The following is a 14,629-nucleotide window of genomic DNA, read 5'->3' as shown; positions in this document are numbered from 1 at the left end:
TGGCATAAAGGAAAACAAACTAAACTCAAGTTGATTTTTCGTTCCATCTCTGGCACCAGGAAGTTCTGTTCCTAGGCAATGTACAAATATTTCTGAGTGCTCCAAGTGTGGTATATTACATAAAGGCGTCTGATTATACGATTCTAGTCCCTATTAAATACTGAATTGCTATAATTGTATAAAATAAAGGAGGAGTTGAAGTGAGGATGAGAGAAAATAAATCCATCAGGGATAAAGAATTAAAACTTCCTCTACATATAGAATAAAAATATGGCATTTATATTCTTCATTGAAATCATCACCACAATTCTAAATTTTAAAAATCCCTGGATTTCTTTTCTCAATTTCCAGTATTTTTTTCAAGAGACAGTTATCCAGTCTAAGGTTTTCTTGAGTGCCAGTTTGACATCCTTATTCCTCGGGCTATAGATCAAGGGATTAAACATAGGCACAACAATGGTATAAAACAGGGAAGACACTTTTCCCTGATCCAGAGGTAAGATGGAAGGTGGTTTGAGATACATAAACACTCCTGAACCAAAGAAAAGAGAAACTGCAATTATGTGGGAGCTACAAGTGCTAAAGGCTTTGGACCTGCCCTCTGTGGAGCTGATGTGGCAAATGCTACCGAGAATGAAACCATAAGAGATAAAAATGGCACTGATGGGTATCCCAATGCCAATGGTCACAACAATCCAGACCACTAGGACATTGACGTAGGATCCATTGCAGGAGAGTTCCAGGAGGGGAAGGACGTCGCACATATAGTGATTGACAAGGTTGTCAGTGCAGAAAGTCAGAAACGACATATTTACAGTATGGGAGAAGGCCCCGAAAACCCCCATCCCGTAGACTCCCAGCAAGAGGAGCCAGCACACCTGAGGGGACATGGTGACCATGTACTGCAATGGCTTACAGATGGCGACGTAGCAGTCATATGCCATGGCTGACAGGGTGAAAGACTCAGAGAAGACAATGAAACAGAAGAAGAAGAGCTGAGTCATGCAGCCCCCGTAGGAAATCAGGTTCTTCTTCAAGATAAAACCCATCAGCATTTTGGGGATGATAGCGGACGAATAGCAGAAATCGATGAAGGACAAGTTGAAGAGGAAAAAGTAAATGGGAATGTGCAGGTGAGGGTTCAGGCCAATCAGGCTGATCAGGCTCAGGTTCCCCACCACGGTGACCAGGTAGAAAGCCAGGAAGAGGAAGAAGAGGGGCATCTGGAGGCCCAGCTGGTAGGTGAGGCCCACCAGGACAAACTCCGACACCAGGGAGACATTCTCTTCGGCCATGCTTCCCTGAGAGGGTCTGTGTGGGCAAAAGAGATGAACGACTCAGAGAGAGAGAGACAGAGAGAGAGAGAGAGAGAGAGAGAAAGTTCCTCCTGGTGACTGGCATTTGAACAGGGAGATTTTGAAACGCCAAGAAGGTGGCATTTCTTCCTACTTGCGTCACTGTTTTCCTGTCCCCAAGTGCCTTGAGTCATCCTAGGAAGTATCTGTGGGAGAAATCTGTCTCCAGAGTAAGTCCGGTACAACTGAGGAGAGAGTCACAAAGCTCCACAGGGATAACTCTGTCACCCACAGGGGGCCCTATGTCCTTGCTTCCCTCTGCAGCCCATGGCTCAGTTTGTAAGGCATGAGACCCTCCCCTGGCGCCATTCCTGACAGGACAGCCACTTCACCCTGCCTGGAGGTCAGAGCTTGGAGGATGAGTTCCCTGCTCTGGTAAACCTAATGGGGAAATCATAAGCAACCACAACAGCCTGTGTGCAACTTCTCCCATTCCACTTAGGAAAAAGAGAAAAACTGAGAGTACTGGCACTGGGAGAGGCCCCGTCCTTAAGCTCTATGTGTGGCATTAGGAGTTTCCCCGCTGGGCTCGGGAGGACACTGGATCTCTGCGCCAGCTCCAGATCCCACAGCTTCCAAACAGCAGAAAGAGGATGCTAGGCGGGTGGGGTTTGCACTCAGGGCGCAGGGTCAGAAGGGGGCAGGCAGGTACTCACTCTCCTGAGCTCAGAGCCACAGCCACAAATCTGTGAGCACTGGGCCACAGTGAAGAGAGGGCTCCTAAGGCTTAGTTTTGCTTCTCTTCTTAGGAACCTACGCTCTGCCTTGACTCTCCCTTTGTGCTGAGGAGCTCCATCTGACTGTGACTTTGTACCTGTTTTCTACCTACCACCGGCGATGAAGCAGTGCCCTTCCCTGATGCCAGGGACCAGCAAGCATCTGGAGAGCTTTACTCCAGGGCAGAGAATGCCCGGCACAGTCAACAGAGGCTCCTTCGGGGTCTCTGCCAACAATCAGATTCCCCAGGGAAGACATCCACAGTTGACACACTTAATAACATTAGCTTGTCGTGGCTCTAATGACTTAAACTTTTATTCAGATTCCATCTTATTCCATTGTCGCCTTCGTTTTGGGACCATAACTAGAAGTGCTCAGGGGTCACTTCCAGTGGTGCTCAGGGGACCATGCAGTGCCAAGGACTGACCCAGAGGCTCTAACATGCAAAGCCTCTAATATAGTCCTTCAAGCTATTACCCCTCCCCCCTCTGTACCTAAGGAGCTACTTCCAGGCCTGTTCTTGGAAACCCACGTGGTGCTGGGGATCAAATCCAGAACTCTTGTGTGCAAAGAAAGCATGTGTCCCAGTCCTATGAACCTTCTCCTTGGTCCCCAGATATCATCTTTTTAAAGCACAATTAGGAAAAAAGGCACTGAGGGAAAAGTGAGTCTTTTTACCTTGTATTGAGTATTTACTGAGTATCATGATCCAGCACCCTCATACAGAAGATGCAAAGCAACGCACAGATCCTTCTACTCAATTTCTTCCAGCTGGGGTAGAGGAAAGCCCCACTAATCACACGCAGTCTGGATCCTGTCACTCTGGGTCTGAGCAACTTCAAATTACATGGTCTTGGGGATTCAGCTGAGCTTCTCAGAAAGAATGCACTGGGTAGCCAGGACTGATCACATGACCACATGGGCCATGTCTCCAGAAAGCGAACTGCATGTCACGTGAAAGCAGATCTCAGCAAAGCTGTTGCTTGCCCATGAACTAACAAAGTTGTAGGTGGCCCTTTGTGCTCTTCTCCCCTTTCCAGGGCCTTGGCAAGATTCAGCATGATGGATCTCATGAACAAGAAAGAAATCTTGGTTATAAGAGAAATGCGTGTCAGTGCACCCATGGATTTGACAGGTTTGAGGGACAGGGATAAGGGGAGTAGTTCTCTTAGGAGGATTATAAAATCAAAACACAAAGGCAGCGCACATCTTCCTCCAGGCCAGCCCCTCCTAAGCCATGCATACTGGCCGCAGCTGTAAATCTGCCTACATCCCTCCCCCCCCCCCCCCAGGCTCTTGCTCACTCCCCCACCCCGACTCAGCAGGGATGGATTTACACAGCCCAGCACAACTCTAATCGATTCTACCTCTTGGCCTCAGTCCCACTGAGCAAACTAAATGCAGGAAAAACAATTCATTAAAATGAAATTAAAGCAAACTCTCTTTGAGAGTCAAGTGCAGAGAAGCCACTGGAGGTTCTAGGGGGATTTGTGTAGGGTTTGTTTTTTCCAGAGATAGTTGCCAGGACAACCTCATTTCCCAGCACATCATCTCTGAAGTCTATTACTGAGGCTTGCTCCATGACAGATAAAACTTCATTTTTTTTTTTTCACTTTTTTCATGTGCGTTGTATGAGTATTTTTCCAACCATAGTCTCTGAGAAGCAACTACTAGGTCTGATTCCGTCTAGGTCTAGACTTAAACTACGCATCATGTGTGCAACATTAGGGGATAGGGGAAGATTCACAATGAGATGTCTTTGCATATATATGTATCGGCTCTCAGACTTTGCCAAATCACCAAGGAGCACTGAATTCACCAAGCTCGTCCCTACGGAACAACGCAGGGATTATTATTTTAAGAACAACAAAGCAGGGGCCGGAGGGATAGTACAGCAGGTAGGACATGCCTTGCACGTGGGTGACCCAGGTTCGATCCCTGGCATCCCACTTGGCCTAGAAGTAACTCCTGAGTGTAGAGCCAGGGGTAACCCCTGAGCATCTCCAGGTGTGACCCCACACACACACACACACCAAAAAAAAAAAAATGACAAAGCACCTGGGCAGAGAGAAAAAATGGTGGTAGAGAGGCATTTGTGAGAACTTTCTGATTCACTCGTGACAAAGATTATAGAATAAAGTCATGCCTCTGAGTGGTGTGTGGAACACCTTTACCCCAGGTCTTACCATCAAGTGCCTTTTGAACTCAGTCAATTTGATGATAAAACAATTTGATGAAAAAAAGTTCTTAGATTGCACTCCTTTGATTATAAGTTGTGTTTCAAGAATTGCATACTTTCCATTTATATGCTGTATTTACTTTATTGTGGCATAGGTGACATACAACAAAATCAGCTTAATCTGCATGAATGCTCATAGACAATGATTTCTCACAGACATATCTATCTGTAGACCCAAGATGTATATTTTCATTACCTCAAAAATTTCAGTTTAGTTGTCTATTGATTCCAGTGTCATCTTCCAGAGAAATACAAAAATACACAATCTTAAAATGTGTACCAAGGTCACAAAAGTCCCAGAAGAGACAAAACAATCCTAGTAAACAACATTAGAGCTGGGAGACATCAGACTTCCTTGTTTTAAACTTGTATGTTACAACAACAAAAGTAGATACATAGACCAATGTAACTGAACTGAGTGGCCATAAATAAACCTCCATACATTGATCAACTAATATTTGTAGGTTATTCAATGGGGAAATGAAAGTCTCTTTAATAAATGGTGCTGGGGAACTGAACAGTCATACAAGAACAAAACCAAATCCTATCTTAAAACACATAAATTAATTCAAAATGAATTTAAGGTTTAAACCAAAGGAAGACTCAAAATCAAAAACTAGAAAAAGTCTCTTTTACATTGGTCTTGGTATTTATTTTCTGGATATGACATCAAAAGTACAGAGAACAAAAGCAAAGATTTAAGCGAGACCACATAAGCTAAAAAGTTTCTATAGAAGCTGGAAAGTACAACAGGTAGGACACTTGCCTTGAACGCAGTCAACCCAGATTTGATCCCTGCACCCCATATGGTCCCCTGACCCCACCAGGAGTGATCTCTGAGTAGATAACTAGGAGTAAGTCCTGAGGAATAATGAGTGTGACCCCAAAACAATGACTGTAGCATGTAGCACTGTCCTCCCGTTGTTCATCAATTTGCTCGAGTGGGCCCAGTAACATCTCCATTGTGTGACTTGTTACTGTGCTTGGCATATTTAATACATCACGGGTAGTTTACCAGGCTTTGCCGTGTGGGCAAGACACTCTCGGTAGCTTGTCGGGCTGTCTGAGAGGAGTCATCCAGGTCGGCCACGTGCAAGGCAAATGCACTACCACTGTGCTATCGCTCCAGCCCCAAAACAAAAACAGAGAGAAATAAATAAATAAAAGGTTTCTATATAACAAGTACTCAACAAAATAAGAAAGAAGTCTATATAATTATAATATATTTAAATTACTAATCTAATAAGGATTCATTACCTAAAATATAGGAGGAAGAAGAATAAGGGAGAAGAAAAAGATGAATATAAAGACTAACAAAAGAAATGGACAGAGCAACAGAAAAAATATTTTTCCAAAGAGGATGTGCAAATGGCTCATGTATCTATAAAATATGCATCACTAATCATCAAGGAAATGCAAATCTAAACTATGAGGTAATAAACGGCTACAATAAAAAAGATACCTGTTGGTAAAGAGAGAACAGGGAATTCTTTTTGCATCATGAGAACATGGACTGGTAGAGCCACTGTAGAAGACATTACAGAAGTTTCTCCAAAATTTAAAATAGACTACCCTATAATCATTTCACTTCTAGCATTTAAACAAAGTCACTGGACTCTGAATCTCCAGCCTCTCTTTGCATTCCTTTGCCCCACTGAAGCATCATCTGTAATCAGATGCTCCCTCCAAGGTCTTTGCTTGTGGAACAAGTGGTATGAAGCATCAGGGAAAATATAGAGTTCAGGATGGGAAATCAGGATGGTCCTGCAACTCAGCCAAGGGCAGCATCTGGTCATCAGCAACATGACCAGACATACAGATCCTGTGAGTATAGCTGCTATTCTACCCAGTAGTAGAAAGGTGGAAAACACACCTGCTTTACAAGGGAAAGTTAGGACGGAAAATACCACCTTGAACAAATTAGAAGGGAGTGTTGATAAAGCATCATGGCTCAAAAAGCAAGAATAAGTATAGAAACTTCCTGATAGCAAATTAAATTGTTGCACTCCTCAAAACATTGATCAGAGGGACCCCACCCTGGTAGAGAAGATTGCAAGTAACTTTTCTACCGAACAGTTCTAGGAGGAAATCAGAAGTATGTCCCAAATGCAGTGAAAGATAGATGATTCTGATGTCTGCTAGAGACCAACTCATCTTCAGCACTGGGTCCAAGAGGAACGATGAAGAGAATGAAAACAAAAGATAAGGATGGTGATGCTGGACATAATAAGACAAGTTCTTAGGACGATACATCCTATATCTGTAAGAGAGATGCTGATTCGGGGAGGGGGGGCTGGAGAGGACTCTGCATGGGGAGTTGAATTCTACGGTGATCACAAAGAGACAGTGAGTTCCCTGGTTTGGCCACAGCATCAGAAAACCCTGAATTTAGAAACTATCTGCAGAAGACAGTGTCAAATAGTCACAGTCTCATTGCATCAAAAGACCAAAACAGTATGACAAAAGTGGTAGAAAACTGCAGTGATCACTAATAACAACAAAGCATGGGGGAAAATGTGAGACCCCAAAGTCATATTGATAAAGGCATTTCTCCAACATAAAGTTCATCATCATTTTGGGAGAAATGAAAGAACTAAAAAAAACTATGAAAGAAAAGCTAAAGATTAGAAATTAATTCTAATTTCAATAGTGTCATGTACTAAATTAGGATGACAAAAAAGCAGAGAAGACAGAGAATTGAATCTGTGAACTTCCTGTCTGAAGAGAGGTTAAAAAAAAAAACTTGAACTTGACTCTCTTATTAAAAACACACAGCAGTAAACAGAGCACTGCATCTTCTTCCTCAAGTGCTATTCCTTTCTCAAGAAGTGAGTTTTAATCCCAAGGTTTTCCTCAGGGCAACTTTGACATCCTTATTCCTCAAACTATAGATTAATGGGTTTAACATGGGTACCACAATTGTATAGAACAGAGAAGACACTTTCCCTTGGTTCAGGGGCAAGAGAGAAGGTGGTTTGAGATACATGAAGGCCCCAGAACCAAAGAACAGGCAAACCACAATGATGTGGGAGCTGCAGGTGCTAAAGGCTTTGGACTTGCCCTCAGTGGAGGGAATCCGGAGAATGCTGCAGAGGATCAGTGCATAGGAGATAAAGACCGTGGCAATGGGCACACCAATGTCAATGGCGACAACAACAAAGACCACCAGCTCGTGCACGAAAGTGCTGTCGCAAGACAGCTCGAGTAGGGGAAGGATGTCGCACATAAAATGGTTCACAAGGTTGTTGGCACAGAAGGTTAGACTCGCTATGCTCACTGTGTGGGCCAGGGCCCCGGAAAACCCCATCACATAGACCCCCAACAAGAGCGTCAGACAGACCTGAGGGGACATGGTGGTCGTGTACACCAGTGGTTTGCAGATGGCGACATAGCGGTCATAAGCCATTGCTGACAGCACAAAGGACTCAGAGATGACGAAGAAGCAGAAGAAAAAGAGCTGAGTTAGACACCCAGAGTACAGGATGAGGTTCTTCTTTGAGACGAAACTCTGAAGCATTTTGGGGATGATTGTAGTGGAGTAACAAAAGTCTATCAGGGAGAGGTTGAAGAGGAAGAAGTACATGGGGGTGTGCAGGCGAGGGTTCAACCCAATCAGGGTGATCAAGCCCAGGTTCCCCAGCACCGTCATCATGAAGAATCCCAGGAACAGGAAAAAGAGAGGGAGCTGCAGTCCTGGCTGGTCTGTGAGGCCCGCAAGGAGGAACACAGTCACAGAGGAGTTCCCAGCCGCCATTGGCCTCTCAGTTAGCGGGGAGGGTGCGGAAGTGCAGTGAGGATCTGTGAGAGCAAGGAGGGAAAGTCACTTCAAGGGAAATGCCCAGCACCAGCCCCTGCACCCTCACACCACTCATTCCCAAGCAGGATCCCTGAAAGATGTCAACTGGGCTGCACCGGGTAGGTTTTCCCACTGTGTTGGGGTCTGCCTCCATGGCCCAGTGACTCAAAGTTCCCAACAACAGGAGGCTACAAAGCCTCCAGGGTCAGATGTCTGGAAATATGGCACAATGTCCTTTAGCTATTATAGTCGGTTCATTTTCCACAGTCTCTCTTCCTCTCTCTCTCTCTCTCTCTTTCTCTCTCTCCCTCCCTCCATCTCTCTGTTTCTGTCTGTCTCTGTCTCTGTCTCTGTCTCTCTCTCTCTCTCTCTCTCTCTCTCTCTATTTTCCCGCCCCCTGTCTCTTCCTGCCTCCGGATCCCAACTGGCAGGAGCCAGAGAGCTCCCACATACAGTTACAGATGTTATACCAAGAACATGAGTCTACTGGAGTCAGAGCGACAGTGTGTGGGCAGGCGCTTGCCTTCCAGGTAGCTGATCTGATTTTGATCCCTGGCACCCCATATGTTCCTCCAAGCCCTCCAGAAGTGACCACTGAATGCAGAGTCAGGAGAAAGCCCTCAGCAATGTCAGGTATGGCCCCAAAATAAAACAAAACAAAAAAGGTGAAACCTACCTTTTCCCAAGATCTCTTAGCTCCAACAGTAGCTTTTATGATCATTAATCAATGCTAATGCTACCTTAGCAATTACAGAAAGGGGCTGTTTTTTAAGAGCTGAGTGACAATATCATCACCACCACTGATCACATGAGAAAGACAGGTTAAGAATGGAGCCCAAAAGCCCCCTACCACGAAGCTGCAGCCTGAAGGTGAAGGTGACCATCTGCGCTTCTGGGTCTGCCCTGGAACGTTTCAGGACCAAAGGATTCAAGCAAGCAGTGGCCTCCCTCAGGCTTAGGGTGAGAAGGCCAGACCCTATTGACCCAACCACAGCTGTCCACGAAATGACCTGAATGCAAAGATGGAACTCAGAACTCTCTCCATCAGCTCTGAATCACAGCAGCACAAACTCTCTTGTTTCTTCCAGCTCTTTTTACACTGAAAAGCATGGTTTCCAGTGGCTGATTAGGCCCTCCAGCTGCCTTGCCCAGCGGTGTGGAAGAGGAAGCAGCTTTGTTCTGGAACTCAGTGGCCTGATTATTAGACACCAACTCTCTCAAGACCATTTCCTCAGAGATCATTTTCCCTGTGGAATAAGATATGTTTGTTTATGTCCTTTATCAAGTATTGCTTGATTTGGCATTTCGAAACATCTTTGCTTCTTTCCTTCACTATCTTTTTGGTGAAGCAAGTTAGTTTTTAATGAATGAAACTTGCTTAGAAACATGTGAGAGGAGAGGAAGAGGAGAAATGCATGTTTAAGAGAGAACATGGGCTTCTCCAGAGTGAAAATAATCAGAGAAACAGAAAGAGAAGCAAGTGAGATTTGAGTTTAAGGAAGAACATGGGCTTCAAGAGTGAACCAAAAATCTCCATTTTAACTAGCATCTATCCAATACTCTAAAGAGAAAGAATGGAAGAAAAGAAGTTGATCATTACCCTGTCTCTCAGAATTCCTACTCAATCCCTGCTACCAAGAACCAAAGCGTTTGAGAAATCGATCCTTATTTAGAACTCACGATAGTAACATCCATTGTAGAGGCAAGTTTCTCCAAGTTGTTGTTCCAAGTACTCATACATGCCTTCAAGGTCTCTGATTCATAACCATCAGGCTAAATTCCTTTTAGTGAGAGCTACTGAGGACATTCAGGTTATGTCCCCTTACCACTGACTTTCTTTCTTTTTTTTTTTTTTTTTTTTTGCTTTTTAAGTCACACCTGGCGATGCACAGGGGTTACTCCTGGCTCATGCACTCAGGAATTACTCCTAGCAGTGCTTGGGGAACCATATGGGATGCTGGGAATCAAATCCAGGTTGGCCACGTGCAAGGCAAATGCCCTACCTGCTGTTCTATCACTCCAGCCCCAACACTGACTTTCCCTTGAAGTAACAAATAACTTTGCAATGACAAGTATTAGGAAAATTTAAAAGTAGGCAACAGAACACTTATGAGGAAGATATTAGAAACTTTAAAATGTTAGGAAATTAAGAAAGAATTAGAAGAACCAAAGGAGCAAATAAGCACAACTAGTAATACATTAGAAAAAATAGAAGTTTAAAAGAGAAATAAAAATAGAGAAGAGGGGCTGGAGTGATAATTGACTGTGTAGGGTATTTACCTTGCACATGGCTAACCCAGGTTCAATCCTTAGCACCCCATATGGTCCCCCAAACCCCATGGGAAGTAATTCCTGAGCATAGAGCCAGAGTGAGGACTGAGCACCAGATGTGGCCAAGAAAAAAAAAGAGAAAGAAATGAGTGTTTTAAGGAAATTTAGGAAAGTAATATGGATACAAAATATCAAATTAACGCAGAGGAGATGTCCCAAAGAAAATAATAAAAGCTAAAGACATAAATAATTATAGCTCAAATAACTTCTCTTCATGTTAAAAGATTTGAAGTGATATGTTACAAAGAAATAAGAAAACTGCACAAAAAGAGATCAGGATATATCCTAGTATCCTAGTAAAACTACTGATATATCTTGGTAAAGAGAGATCCTTTGACAATGATGCAATCACAAATTTTCCTAGTTCTTTTTAAAGAAATTTAAAGCAATAACTACCCCCACAAAAGTAATAAATGTGGTTGCTTCCTGGACTCCAAACATCTTGCACTGGGCTGGAGCAATAGTACAGCAAGTAGAACATTTGCCCTGCACACAGCCGACCTGGGTTCAATCTCCCGGCGTCCCATATGGTTTCCCAAGCTACACCATGAGTGATTCCTGTGTGCAGAACCAGGAGTAACCACTGAGCATCCCTGGGTATGACTCAAAACGTCAAAAAAAATCATATTCTACCAGGTAACAGATACTAATTCAAAGACTCAAGAACTAACTGAAGAGAGTTCCACAGTTCAAAGAAAGAACATTTGTTTTTTTGCTTTTTGGGTCACACCTGGCATGCACAGGGGTTACTCCTGGCTCATGCACTCAGGAATTACTCCTGGCGGTGCTCAGGGGACCATACGGGATGCTGGGAATCGAATCTGGGTCAGTCACGAGCAAGGCAAATGCCCTACCCACTGTGCTATCGCTCCAGCCTGAAAGAACATTTTTAACAAGAGAAAATTACAATAAGTTAAAGCATAAAATGTTTTATGCTTAAAATAAAATCTATTTAAACTAATGAGAGTATAAAATACTAAAGAATATAACAGGTCAACGTTGGAGGGCAATACAAATTAAATTCTAATTTTGAAGATTATGAAAACAAAGTTGGTGTTTTTAGCTAAATTGTCGTTATGGATATTCAATCTACATATTTAGAAAAATGGCATTAAACTAACAATATGTGTGCAAGCACACACACTCCTGAGTGTAAGTAAACCTGGAGAAACCTAAGTAGGATCCCAGATGGCATAGTTGAATATCCTGGGTGTGAAACTGAACTATAATTTCACAAAATGGTACCATCAGGTACAACTTCATAAAGGATGACAGATCTGTATAAATTACTTCTTAAAGTTGCACATGAATCTACAATTATCTCAGAAAAAAATGTTTATTTAAAAACCTTGGGCCAGAAGCCTCCTGGCTCTCATAGTCGGGGATGGGTGACCTCCCCACAAACGCCCTGTTCTTCTGGTGTCTGTAAGTCACACCTGTGAACTGCCTCTGGTGCCATATAAGCTCATTAACAGGCCATGATCCAGGGACTCATAAATAAATATAGAAGGAGATCCACAAGCTGAAGAGATGCCTCCAGAGCCTGTGCCAGGCTGAGTCTCATATCCAAGGCACTTTGGAGGGTGGCAGGTGAGTCCACCACCCACCCAAACAGAGCCCAGGCAGCTAAAAACCTTCAATACCCAATTGCTGCTATGCTCAGGGCTGGGCTCCACAGGCTCGGGTGAGCCTCATCTAGGAATTAATTTGTTGAAAAACTCGAGTATGCAGGTTTTGTGACCAAAATCTCCAGGCTCTCACAGAGTCCGGGGTGGGTGACCTCCCCCCATTTCCCTTTTCTTCTGGGAGTCTGGCAGTCATGTCCATGAACTGTCTCTGGCGCCATAAAAGCTCATTAACCAGCCATGATCCAGACTCATAAAGAAATCTCAAAAGAGATCAACAAGCTGCAGAAGTGTTCCCAGATCCCAAAGTCACCATTCATCAAAAAATTTAACTCCAGCTGTATCACCCCATTCAAAACTTTAGAATTTCTGGAGTGGCATCTCATACTCTACACCACTTATATACCAGGAATAGCACACCACATTGGATGGGATATAAAGTAGAAGGCAACCAATCTCAATTAAGAAAATATTAACACACAAGGCTTAACCTGTAATAATATGCTAGTAATCTCTTATACAAGGGTTCCATTGCTCCTGGGTGAGATACAACAATCTTCAAACTTCCTTCTAAGGAAATCTTTTTTGATCACTTTTAGAAAATTATTCATAACAAGCAATACAAAATAAATTATTTAGGACCTGCTATTGAGGCAGGTTTAGATGGTGGCTGGGAAAATTGGAAATAATGGTGGCATGAAGGTGTAATGCTGTTGGGATTGGTGTTGGAATACTGAATGTAGTGAATCATTGTAAACAACATTAGAAAAATAAAATTAAACTTTAAAAAATCTTGGGCTAGAGAAATAGTACAGAGATAAAGCATTTGCCTTGCATGCAGTCAACCCCGGTTTAATTCCCAGCATCACATATGGTCTCCCGACAAACCCTGAGCACAGATCTATGACGGGCTCTGAGATCTCCAAGGTGCAGCCCCAAAGCTAACATCATCATTAACAATCCTATTAGAAGAATTTTTATAGATACTACTGAATGTATTCCTAAGAACACGTTTTTAGGAACATAGTTCCTCTATGAGGGAGTGAAAACGTGCTGTGTTAGTTTATTCATAACAAACAAAACAAAATAAATTATTGGTTCTGCTTGGGTCAGGAGCTGGGGTTTGGGATGAAAACATCTAAATATGGTGGTGGGAATGTGTAATGGTGGTGTGATTGGTGTTCAAATATTAAATGTAATCAAATATTGTGAACTAATTTATAAAAATAAAATAAAATTTTAAAAAAGAAAAAAAGTGCTGTGCTAAGTCCACACCTCCACAAGTCCCTTGGCATCATGCCTGTCCACAGTGTAAAGTCAATAGGTGCAGCATACAGGTGACAAACTTGATATTCCTTAGAAATTAACATAGCACAGCGGTAGGGCATTTGCCTTGCACGCAGCCAACATGGCCGACCCGAGTTCGATTCCTCCGCCCCTCACGGAGAGCCCGGCAAGCTACCGAGAGTATCTCGCCCACACGGCAGGGCCTGGCAAGCTCCCCGTGACATATTCGATATGCCAAACACCGTAACAAAAAGTCTCCAATGGAGACGTTACTGGGCCCGCTCGAGCAAATCGATGATCAACAGGAGGGCCTTTACTTTACTTTACTTACTAGTATTATACCACTGAGTAAAATATTCAGAAAAAAAAAATTTAAATCCTATATAGTGTTTAAAACACTGCCTGATTAGTTTACTATATTTAATGGTGGTTATTCCTGGTTGAGTTTGCCTAATGAGGAGTAAATTATTTATACATCATGAACACAAAGGCAGTAACTGATGCTACTGATGGTGATACTGACATGGTGGTGGTGATGAGGGTGGGCATAAAATCATTGAATGCATCATTAGACTAAAGTTTCCTAAGCTGGATGATAACTCACACTAAAATGAAAATTAACACACTTGGGAGCTGAGAGCACAGGTGTAAAACAAAGCAATCTGTGCCTTCGGTAAAGACCCCAGAGGGGCTGCCCCCAGAGGTTCTGTCCATATATTCAGCTCCCCAAGTCTCCCAAGCTCAGCGACCAACACTTTTATGTGCTGGCCACTTCAAATACACTTAGCACGGGACACAAAGCGATACGGTTCTCTCATCTGCCACTGTACTCATGCTGGCTTAAACTGAGGCATCCCTGGAATTTTCAGAAGACAGAGTTCCATTTCTTCTCTGCAGGTATTTAATTACTGATTTAAAGCAAACATATGAGATAAATATCTGTTTCAGGAACTCCTGTGTCCAGTATTTCCAACTGCATGGTAAACCTTCAGTTCTAAGGCATTTTTCTTTGTGTGTTGTTCCCATTGGCATTGATTTTGAGCCTTTGTGGGAGGCCCTGATAGAACTACAGGGAATAACTATAGTTAAATAGGAAAAATGGGAGTCACGCTTGCCCATTTTATATCTCTAGGTATTAAAAGGCAGTAAAAAGTTCAAACAATGCTGCTTATGATTTTCAGTCTGAATTGCAATGAGCAAGTGGTATTCACTCTGCAGTGCTTCATAAAACTCTGACCTTTGGCAATGATATATTCAAGATAGACTTGGAAGGAATGCA

General features: G+C 43.1%; 2 protein-coding genes across 2 annotated transcripts; both read right to left on the bottom strand.

Moving 5' to 3' along the window:
• Window positions 1–359: 359 nt before the first annotated feature.
• Window positions 360–1,295, bottom strand: LOC130024392 (olfactory receptor 145-like). Its single transcript, XM_056115121.1, has one exon. The coding sequence runs from the start codon at window positions 1,293–1,295 to the stop codon at window positions 360–362; it is 936 nt and encodes a 311-aa protein (XP_055971096.1).
• A 5,837-nt stretch (window positions 1,296–7,132) lies between these two features.
• LOC130024385 (olfactory receptor 145) lies at window positions 7,133–8,071 on the bottom strand. The gene has a single exon (XM_056115110.1). The coding sequence runs from the start codon at window positions 8,063–8,065 to the stop codon at window positions 7,133–7,135; it is 933 nt and encodes a 310-aa protein (XP_055971085.1). The 5' UTR covers window positions 8,066–8,071.
• Window positions 8,072–14,629: the final 6,558 nt, after the last annotated feature.

Source organism: Sorex fumeus, unplaced genomic scaffold (assembly GCF_029834395.1).
Source record: "Sorex fumeus unplaced genomic scaffold, SorFum_2.1 ptg000028l, whole genome shotgun sequence".
NCBI lineage: Eukaryota > Metazoa > Chordata > Mammalia > Eulipotyphla > Soricidae > Sorex > Sorex fumeus.
This window is presented reverse-complemented; position numbering and strand designations above follow the sequence as displayed.

Coding starts and splice junctions, on each gene's coding strand:
- LOC130024392 (XM_056115121.1), bottom strand. CDS start 1,295: ATGGCCGAAGAGAATGTCTCCCTGGTGTCGGAGTTTGTCCTGGTGGGC.
- LOC130024385 (XM_056115110.1), bottom strand. CDS start 8,065: ATGGCGGCTGGGAACTCCTCTGTGACTGTGTTCCTCCTTGCGGGCCTC.